At 36.8% G+C, this 11,554-nt stretch overlaps 1 protein-coding gene across 1 annotated transcript; it reads left to right on the forward strand.

Moving 5' to 3' along the window:
• On the forward strand, nt 1-8,003 carry LOC107749039 (TNF superfamily member 11). The gene is made up of 4 exons (XM_016564088.1): nt 1-251; nt 2,973-3,008; nt 5,708-5,843; nt 6,019-8,003. The coding sequence occupies exons 1-4, from the start codon at nt 66-68 to the stop codon at nt 6,438-6,440; spliced, it is 780 nt and encodes a 259-aa protein (XP_016419574.1). The 5' UTR covers nt 1-65; the 3' UTR covers nt 6,441-8,003.
• Nucleotides 8,004-11,554: the final 3,551 nt, after the last annotated feature.

Consider the following 11,554-nt stretch of genomic DNA (forward strand, 5'->3'; position numbering starts at 1 on the left):
ATGAATCGTTGATCATTTGTCGAGTCCTCCCACTGAGAGAGGATCTGTGCCGCGATCGAGCGCTCATGGCAGCTAATGATTATCGCGCGTACCTGCGGAATCATATCGATATGGAAGAGGCTCCGGGGCGCGCTGCGCACACGGGATCCACGCACAGAGCGCTCATATTCGGCACGCTCGCTGTCATGGGACTGCTGCAGGTCGCGTCGAGTGTGGCGATTTTGTTGCACTTAACCGGTTATCTGCGAGAGGTAAGAAACTCTCAAGGAAGCAAAGACAGGCAGAAAGCACAGTACCCCACATTTCATACACTCTTTCATTGCAACACTTTTACAGGCTTTGTCACAATTTAGGTGCATGCATTTGAAAGTTTTACTTGCGTTTCAGCACTTTTGAGGCCTGGTTTCGTTTAACCTGCTGTGAACTCTGAATGTCAAGCGCTGCAGGACGGTTCAGAGAGTGTGAGACGCGCCGCGTTTGAACTTCAGAAGGAGAGCGCGCTCGGAGAAGCGCCTTGTGCCCACTCAGTGCTTTTTGTGCCAAGTGGGGTTTTAACGTAACTTCCAAAAACAATTGATTCTATGCTTTACAAGCTGCACGATTGTTGGAGGTAAAAAGTATTTGACTTTAGTATTTGAAGGTGTGAATTTGGTCTGTCCAATTAAGTCGCACCTTCAACAGATCATCTGATTTCAACTTTATATTCTGTCATCATTTAGACGTCGCTTCAGAGAGTTGTCAAAATGTTAAAGCTCTTGATGTCCATACATTTTCAGTGATTCAGATAGCTTAAGTGGGTTTATTTAAAAAAAGAAAAAGAAAAAAAAAGCAAACAAACGTATATGTGTCAGGGATTTTAATCTCCGTGTCCTTGCAGGCGACAAAAACATTATCGTACACATGTTGTATTTTTCTTTTCTTTTGACATTACTGTTACTAATATCACCTCACAAATATATCAGTGTGTGATATAGGAGTTGTGTTTTATATGTGCAGATCTATTGATCTTTCTTGATTCCGAATTCTGTCGTTGTCATTGGTTATTAAATGTTTAAATAGTTTTGTTTTGTACACTAGTTTTGTTCTAGGAATAACTGTATAATCCAAATGCTGACGCAGGAAATGTTGGTTTTTTGGCAATGCTGATCCTTGTGAATGTGTTGTTGGTCTAGCACTGGTTTCCTTTTTCCGCGTTTTCCAGAAATCTGGAGAAAACAGACATTAAATTTGCTGTTGAGGCTCTCCCACAAGTGATACAGAGACATGCAGTGTCAGTCAAATGGCTGGACATGTATGTTCATTACTGTCTGAGTATATTAGAATAAAATTAAAGTCACCAGAGCTATACAATAACACAAATAGGAATTATGTAGTGCCCAAAACATGCTGAACAAATCCAAGGCTCTTCTTTGTCTAGATTCCAGCTCTGTTTACTCCAAACTAACTTCGTGAGCTGCATCCGGAGATGCTTTGCACATAATTTCCTGAATTCAGAAATTCAGCTTGTAGTAGTGTAATGGTTGCTATAAAGTAAAAAGACTTCTCTTTTTTCCCCCTCTGGGAAGATTGTTTGCTGGTCATGTCAAGTTTGCCCTTTCACCCTGATTCTCCAAAACATTTCCTCTGACTTCATTGCTCATCTGGTGGTCTGATACTTATATGTTTGGCAGAGCTGCAGTGAATGGGATGCTGAGAAACAGCTCTCACATGTTGTCATGCCCAGACCTCTCTCCTGTAGTTTAAATGCTGTGGAGAATATTATGACATCTTGTTTTTTGTGAGGCTTTGGCCCAAACGCAGCGGTGTATGTCGGAGGCTTCTTGTGTGCTGGTGGAGGGCCAAAGAAACAGATGCAAGAAAGGGAAAAAGATGAATGTCAGTTGTGTTTGGCTCATGATTCATGCTATCCTCAGAAATGGATGCAGGGACAATCCTCAACTGAACCAAACCATATATGATAATAAAATGCTTTTGCAAAAAGCTTCTTCTCATTCCTTTTATAGCGCATGTAGGCCTATATGAAATGCAGTTTCGGTGCTTTAGAGGAAATGAGAATAATATCACACACTGCGTATCTCTCTCATTCTGTCTGTCAGCATTCCATCTGGTTTCACTTACAGTTACAGAAAGTTTCGGATTTTTGGATTTTGTGGTGTGTATCATATTACCTTGTAACTGAGCACCTGCACTATTCATAGTTTCAGATAGGTGTTGACGCCCTAGTTTTACCGCTTTAAATAGTGATCACAATCCAAGATCAGTGAGAACAGTTTATTTAATTTCCAAAAATGTGGCTGATGTAGTTATAGCAGAAAAACTTGCTTGTGCTTGAACGTACTTGACAAAGACCACAGTGTTCCTCTTTATTCATTCGACCCAAATGGAAATAAGTTTTTGCATTTTCTGCACTTATGTTGAGGGAAGATCTGTGTAATTCTGGGGAACAGATTTTTTTCCATGGTAAAATGTGAGATTGGAGATCTCACTAAGCATTATAGATTTTTTTATTGTTAAAAAAAATATTTAGTCAAAATATGCAACAACGAAAGCAATAGTGTTGGGGAATTTGAAGAATCTTATGAATGGCAAGCATTCCAATTTTGTGGAAGTCTGAAGACTTTTTGAAGTGTTCTGCAGGTGCAGATTTAGGTCTGTTGCTTATAGTATATAATATGAACATAATAAGCACCTCATTTAAACCCTATGTGATGATATTGTTCTGTTTTACCACAAATGTTGAAGAAGTGCATTGGTCAAGACACACAGTAGCTAAACATATTAGTTCTCATCGAATTGGATTTACAGTAAATGCACATCTTACATCACTTTTGTTCTCTGAGCATGTCAAGCGCAGTTTAATTTCTTAATAAAAGTAAGCCTGCTTTCCCGTTAGTTCATTAAAAGCATGCAGTGTGCAGTGGTACCTGCTGGATGCAGTTGTGTGACTGAACTGTGTTTGTTGTGTTTTACAGGTTGACCTTGCCTCAGCCCAGCGGAGTCCTAATGAGGTGAGCTCATAAACTTCAAAAGATGAGTCTGTGTTCCTCATGCTTGTGCATTTTAGCTCAGACTCAGAAACAGCATCAGTTTGCAGTTTCATGCAGTTTGCAGTTCTTTTCCTCATTTTACACAACACAATTTGCATTTAGGAGTCTTTTGAAAGAAACAAAATGCAATTTAAGTACACCATAAATCTCATTAGATTCTAAACGATGAAGCTTTAGATCTTTTCTATGCTTTCAGGGGTTGTTTTCAACTGATAGTTGACACTTGATACAGTTGACACATATCCAACCAAGATTTTGAGAAGTGCACAGATGCTTTATGCAGGTTGGGGTGTGATGGTCTAATCATCATTCTTAGCATTATAGACATTGCATGTGCCTATAGCAAGGCATTTCCTCTTATTAGCACAAATGTGACCCTGGAGCACAAAACCAGTCTTAAGTCACTGGGGGTCAAATAGATTGTATCTCGGCCAAATGTTGTCCTATCCTAACAAACCATACATCAATGAAAAGCGTATTTATTCAGCTTTCAGGTGATGTATAAATCTCAATTTTGAAAAATTGACACTTAAGACTGGTTTTGTGGTCCAGGGTCACATATGAAAGCTGGGAACAGCAGCTCTCTGAGTTCTCTGTCTTGAATAATAACCACAATTAATCATGTTGCATCATCATTTCGAAAAATTGACCCTTATGATTGGTTTTGTGGTCCAGGGTCACAAATAAGGAAATTCCAAACATGTATCTCTCCAGCAAGTAGTGTCTACTGGACAGACAGAATGTGCTTCTTGCATTAATGGTACCAATGTCCCATTGTTACACATGGGCTCTGCATTGGTATTTTCACATATTTTGTATAAAGCCAAGGATAAACACACCAGAATACCACGGCTGCTGTAAAACATTTCCTTAACCGTGATGGTATAGTCGCTTGTGAAAAGGTCAAGTCAAATTCCCTCGAACTGTTCTTTGTCAGTAACTTAGTTTGGATATTTAACCATGTCTCAGGGCTACCGGTTCTATAATTACAAATGACTTGCTTAAACATCTATATATGGTCCGTATGGATGCAGTTCTCATTGTGCTGTCCTCATGTAGTAGAGTGTAATTTTAGGGTTTGGAAAAGACATTTGGCTGCGGTTAAGAAATCGATTTGTCTCAATTAATATCAGAATCTGTGAAGAGAGATCAGAGGAGAGATAAAGTGTGTTGACTTTAGGTCATACATGCATTTAAAGGATTATTTCCTGTATGCACAGAGTGTGTTTTTTATAAGTATAATGCTATATCAAATTTCTATTCATGGTCTTCTAGGCTTTATGAAGCATTTTCCCCCCCCCTGACAGCTTGCTTTGCCAGGCCATGAGAAGCTTACTGTTTTTATCATTACTCTGGGGCAACTTATTTCCGAGGAAACGTAAACCTGAAAGAAGTGTTTAAATGTATTTTATGTCATGGCTTTTTAATGTTGCTCAAATGCAATCTAGTTTGAGAGCTTGTATGTGCTGGCCTACTTTGTTTGCGGTCTACCAAAATTCTTAAGAAGGTCAGAGCACCGAACAACATCCAGAACTCTGCACTTGAAAGCCCTAATTATTAGGTTTGTTTGCTATTCGATGGTAGTATAGGACAAAAAAGCTAATATGATAATGTTTGATATTTAGTTCATATTTCATAAATATAGCTTTTACTTGGGCCTTAATCTACTACCACTTATATAAATCTCTTTGTGGTATAATATATATATAAAATGATGACATATTCGCCCACAAATCAGACTAGATTTCACACAGTTGAAGGGAGTGTATTGAAGTATTCAGTGTGTTCTAGATTTGCTGGACTTCCTGGATTGTTGGCTCCATTTAAAGATACCTTGCACATTAGCAGATGTGTCATTCTTTCTGAGTTTTTCGAAAGACCCTTGAGGCACTGAGAACATCATACCTGAGCAGGTGAAACTGCAGGAAGGAAACAGCATGACATATTTATAGCCTGGTAGTGTTATTACATCCTGGTCTCTTGCTTTATTTATCTGGTCTTACCTGTCATGCACGGTGTTCCTGTAAAGACAGTTGAGTCTTGGCCTACTGAGCCTGATGCGAAATCTGCATCTGGAAACCTTTCGCCCTCTTGCGAAATTCCCGATCACTTGGTTTTCGAATGGTTTTCAACCATGAAAATGTAGCGATGAACGATATTTAGCCCAACCAGCCTGATGCTACATACTGACTTTGAGAACAGAACTGTGTCCAATCAGTGGAAGTTCTTGAACCCTGGTTGTGACTTTTGTAGTTTCTAGTGACAGAAATGACACATTTCAGCTTTAAGGACTTGAATTTTAGATCTTTTTTTCATTTTCCTAAATGGTCATCATACAGTGTTGTAGTGTAACCAATTTCCTGAAGTCTGTTGCTTTTGTGAAATAAGGAAAAAAATGAGGAATCAAAGTATAACTTTACACCATTTCTTAACTAGCTTGTCTGGTTTCTATTTATGCTGCATCATGTTAGGTAGACCTTGCCACTGTGAAATGTCATTGGTCCAAAATCCCACTCGTTTACATGAAATATCTACAATAAACATTCAATATCCATTCTTTAGTCTGTACATATATTTGTTTTCTTATTGGAGATGATCATGATCATAAAAATCTGCACTGTGAAGATCATTCAGTAATGTGTTTGGTTGTTCTTTCTCAGGAAATGCACAGTGAAACCTTAATAGCTGATCCACTCAAAAGTTTTAAGGAGAGGAAGGAAAAATGTCGACTAAAAAAGGACACACGCATGCCATCAGCTCACCTTCCTATCAAGACGCCCACTAATTTTTCAGCCAGTAAGCATATGCTGTTTATTTCAGAATCACGTGGCATGATTGTCAGAAATGTTTCCAGAAATGTTTTTAAATTTCTTTAAAAAAATAAAAAAAACCTAAAGTGATCTTCAAGTAATATCTATCCATATTTATATCAAACATGTTTATTCTCATTGTGTTACTTTTGCTTTTGCAGAAAATCGAAATGCCTTAACCATGATCACCTGGGATGATTTTCAAGGACTGAATGTTAAGATGAGATACCATGACGGACGAATTCAAGTGGATGAAGCTGGCTATTACTATGTATATGCCAAGACCTGCTTTCGATACGCTGAGGAACACGACTCGAGCAAAGAGGACGTCAGCAATGTACAGTTGTTTCAATACATTTATCACGAGAAGCACACACAGTCTGTAATTACACCTATTCTCCTTACAAAAAGCGGCGGCACTCTGCAGTGGAACATCGCGAAGTACAACATGTACTGCGTGGAGCAGGGCAGAGGCATCCAACTGAATAATGGCGATGGTATTTATGTCAATGTATCCAATGCATGGCTACTGGATCCAGCAGCTGACGGGACGTATTTTGGAACTTTTAAGATAAGCAATTGATTTGCATCATTTTTGCTACTGAACATGTTAATGCACATTTTGCAACCTTACGAACTTTTTTTTAAAGTGACCATGAACCACTGAGCACTTGTTTTTGATCACTGACTTTTGAAGTTTTGTTCAATATAGATGACTTTTAAGAGCACATTATAACTTTGAACACTTCTCAATTGTGCCATTGAAGCTCTATTAAGTACCAGCACTAGAAAACCAAGAATGGACTCAGGCCTCTGTCTGTGTTTTTATAGTTAAGTACCAATACTGGCAATAAGGGGCGCCGTAAAGGGGTGAAGGTTAGGACGATTCCAAGGGCCCTGACTAGAGAGGGGGCCCGATGCAATCCCTGGGACGCGATCGCAATTTCAATGGGGGCCGAGGCAAAAACTGTCCAAGGGGCCCAGAAATGCTAGCGGTGCCACTGCTAGCAATAGGTATCAGTCCAATACTGGTACACATACTCTTAAAATGCTCCAAAAGTCAACAACTGTGCCACGAATCACAGCGGTGGAGAGATGCAGGACAGTCCTAGTAAAGTACGCCAAATCGCAGTAGTCTGCTGCGACCTTCACAACAGAGGAAAAACATACTAACTACGAACTCAAATTTAGTTCGAATCATACTCCGTGTGAACTTCTGGTTCATTGAAGTGTTGTATAAAAGCAATAACACATTTGCAGCCTTAGCCGTAGTGATGTAATGTTAGCAGTGAGTACCAAAAAGTAACTGCCTTAAGATAGTAATAAAAGATGACAGTCAGTGCATCCCTAGTTTATGAATGTAATCAGTACATTTATTGATTGGATCAAGATATAAAACAGTCTAAATAATACCATAAAATGTTTCATTCTAGCAAGCATGGTTACGTTGAACTTTGTAAAAATGATCATGCAGAATCTGTCAAAGAAAACTGAATTGTGCCAAACTGGTGGATAGACACTTCCTACAATTTCACCCATTTTACTGATTAATGAATTTCACTGTTGGACATTTAGAGCTGCCCTTTGTTTTTTTTTTAATGGTGTTAAAATCTAATTTCTTGAACAAAACGTATACAAACATTCAACAAAAATCGAGGCAGCTGGACTGTCTTTGACTCAGTGTGAGAATCGATGTGCAGAACCAAACTGAGTTTGGTTCGCTCTAATTTAATTTTTTTCTTTTTTTAATGCACTAAGTGTATTTATTTATTTTCTATGATGATAGAATGTTTGTCAAATGTTCTGTCTGTTGTACAGTTTTGTAGTGTATATAATTGTATAATTGCCTTTATTCCATTCTTCAAGAGGTTTTGGATGAAGGGCATTGACTTTAGGTCAGTTATACATGCGCTTTCGTCCCAGGCACAGGGCTCCTGTTTAAAGCAGAAATGGATTAGTTTCTCACTAAGAAACTTTGTATTTAAGTAAAATTAATTTGACAATTCTGTGTGCAAATGTTTGTGGACAGCAGAATATATTGTTGCCAACCCAAAGCAAGCCTAAAAAGGTTTGCAGCCTTAAAGTCTAATGTTTTTTTTTTTTCATATGTTAGCAAAAGTTTTGTTTAATTATGTTTATTTATACTAATCTGCCTAATAAAGATACTTTTCTAAATAAAATACCAATTTGTTAATGAAAAATACTTTTGATCATGTGATGTGCTACACTCTGTTCATATTTACCTTGTTTTCCACCTTCATAGGCATTCATAGTTTACATATGCGTTAAGTCTGTTTTAATATTGCCTCGACAAAGAAAAAGTCCAGGCGGTTCCCAGCATTAACTGGCTCCTCTCTGGATATGACAGCTAAAGTAAATGTTTGGTCTTTCCTTTCTTTGTGGTATTGTCAAGAAAACGGGTGAATTACGCTAGCTGTGAGGTGGGAACATGGTCATCCTTCAAATAATATCCACCCTTTAGTGGCGGTTGTTTTATCCTCTAATTCACTGCAGATATTTGGACTAAAATTTTGTTTGGACCTCTTCTATGCTGAGAGAATAGAAGTAGGAGAACCAAAACAAAGCAGCGTCCCATTGTGTATTTCTCAAGTTTAACTCAAGTTAACAGATTGATTTGAGAGGTACTCGCAGTGCTAGTGCTCATCACTCAACAAAGCCAACAATTGAAAGCACTGTGGTCTGTGAAATCCAAGGGTGATGTGGCCACATATGAAGCTTGACCTCAATATTGCAATTTTTAAGGGGAGAAGAAAAAACGCAACCAATATAATGATACGTTTGTCTTTGAAACATCATAATGAATGATTTAATGTCATAAAGGTTAAATAGGATTGTTTTCTTCATTTAATCAGTATTTAAAAAAAAAAAAAACAGCTTGTGTAGGCAGTTAACAAATTAAAATGTCTGAGATGGAAAAAGGAGAAACAACAACAACAACAAAAAAAAAAATCGAAAAAATGTTCAAATGTAAAATTATAATTAGCATTTAATCTTTGTATTAATGCTGGTTCTGTTTTAAAAAAAACATCTAATAATAATAATAATGACGACTTCTAAAATGTCAAGTGGTGTAACTATATAAAATAAAAAACTGCACTTTGAACACACAAATGTAACAAATGTTAAAAAAGACCTTTAAAATATAAATGTTAAATATATAATACAAGTCTTTGTATTAATGTTGATTTTGCACATTTTTGAAAAAGTATACTATTCAATAATAATAATAATAATTCTTGTTATTATTATTATTATTTCAAAAATGTCAAGTGGTGTAACCATAAAATACAAATAATTTGAACATACACAAATGTACACAGTTATTTTTTTAAAACATATTTTTAAAATGTATTTACATATCTGATGATGATGTTAACATCATGATTTTTTTTTCCTTTTATTTATGGTAACAGTAAAAAAATATGTCAAAATGCTTGTACCAACATTTTATCAAGAATTTGCTTTTTAAAGTTAAACTCTTGGCTCCTACTTTTACTACAGCTGCTGTTTCATTTTGAATGCTAGCACAGCAAACTTTGCTCTGTCTCTCAAAGTTTCATTTTTTGAAGCAATTACATTTCTCAATACTTGGCACGCATGGGGTCCCATAAAAATGTCAGGATGTTTGCCAAATGTACTGTGTGCACACACTGGCTTACATATGCCCCCTATATGTAGGCTGAGTTTTTTGTTTTGTTTTTGTCTTTTTTTCTTTCTTTCTTTTTAGACTTTATTGTTTTCATGTGTAAAAATAAAGGTTTCGGGTTACTGGTTTCCAAAGCCAAAAACAAAGCGTTGCAGCTGAACTGATTGTTTCACATTTTCGTTTGGAGACAGTTGAATAGTCTACACATGATCCACCCGTGCAGCCATATGTGTGAATGTCGGTCCATTTACAGCTCAGTCTATATGGCACATACTTCACCATAACACATTTCTGTGGTCATCAGATGTTAGCAGTGTGAAATGTTAATGGGCTTGATGTGGAATGAAATCTTTTGTGACTGAATTGTGCTTTTGTAAGCATATATCACAGGCATTGATACATTATTAGATTAGCTAACTCTGAGAGCCTCTTTTAATGGGATTCTGTGGTGAGAGGGAAATAGCTTCAAGGTTAGATTTATGGAGCAGCTGGGAGCTTTGTTATGCACGTTAAAGTTGCTTAGCAATTTGCACGCTCACGCAGTCTTCCTTTGCTGACTAAGTTTCGCCAGTTGTTTTTACTGGGCAGCAAAGCTCTCTGACAATAGAGACTGAATGTCTTTAACATCTTACCAATACACTATATGATATCTTGTAGCTGGCTATTGATATCATATTACCAAAACAAAAATACTAAACGTACAACCTACCATACAAATAAGCAATATATAAGCGAATAAAGGATATTGGTGAAATATGCAGTGATACAAACAAAGGCCCCTTGTTGATGTCCGCTTGTGTTTCCTCAGGCTTCAGGACCTTGGACAGCACAATTCCAATCAATGTCCAAATTTATCAGACGAGACTGACAGTGGACACTGCAGATCACATGACCATGCTTTCAGGGTGAACCGCCAAGTAGCACCTTTGATCAAAGCAGAACATACAACTAGAACATACAACTAAATGGAAACAGCAACAGAGCTTTTCTTCTGTAACAGACTCGTAAAAAAAAAGTGTGCCTTGGTTGTTGATTGTATTTTGAGATGTGCACTTAAAAGTGAGCTTGCAGGAGCGGGGTTTAAGTCGACTAAATGACTGTAGAAGTCCTGCGAACGCACAAGAGGGTGTTTCTTTCATTTCACTGGAGTTTCATCTATGACATTTTGATTAAACATTACTGCGTCAAAACATTTTAAAACCGTAAATGCATTTTAACAATAAGATCATTAACATGAGTTTGGAAAACAGATTCATGCAGTATTCAAATAGTATATGGAATTGAAATTAGAAATAAAACATGGAAAATTAAAAAAATACCAATGTGTAAATTATTATATTATAGTACATTTGTACTTTCAGAACCACTGCTCTAGAGAATTCCGTGATATTTATTTTATTATTTAAAAGAAAAAACATTAAAAAAACACTTACAGAGGCAAAGACGTCATCTCGATATTACATGAAAAAGACTGACCTCTGTTATCAGATAAAAAAACATAATTTCAGTACCAAACAGGAAGGGTTGCGGTTGAGAAAAGGGAATACCCTGCTGACTCATATGTAGTGATCTTAACCCTTTGTGATGAGATTATGTATCTTTCAAAAATCTTCTGGAGTTTTATCTAACTGAAGTCTGTTTCTGTGTCATAGATGCCATCAGTTTACATACACATTTTTTTTCAGCCTAACCAGCCATTTCTGTAAATCTGGCAAGTGCTTGTTTTAGGAGGTAGCCTACTTCATGTGATAGTTTTGGGAGGCTGAAGTCAGCATTTTTGATTTAGTGTGAACACTTGTTGAATCACAGAGAGAGCAATCCGTTAGCAGTCCCATTCATCCTAATGATAGCTGCATGCTTGGCTACAATATGCATTTCTCGATGTATGTGATCTTAGATTTTTATTATTTTTTTATTTAGATTTTGAAGATATTATTATTATTATTATTACAAATATACTTCCAGAAAAGCATTTTTGCTATTTTTTTCTTATATATATATATATATATATATATATATATATATATATA

Source organism: Sinocyclocheilus rhinocerous, unplaced genomic scaffold, assembly GCF_001515625.1.
Source record: "Sinocyclocheilus rhinocerous isolate Xijiao unplaced genomic scaffold, SAMN03320098_v1.1 scaffold2245, whole genome shotgun sequence".
In the NCBI taxonomy this organism is placed as follows: domain Eukaryota; kingdom Metazoa; phylum Chordata; class Actinopteri; order Cypriniformes; family Cyprinidae; genus Sinocyclocheilus; species Sinocyclocheilus rhinocerous.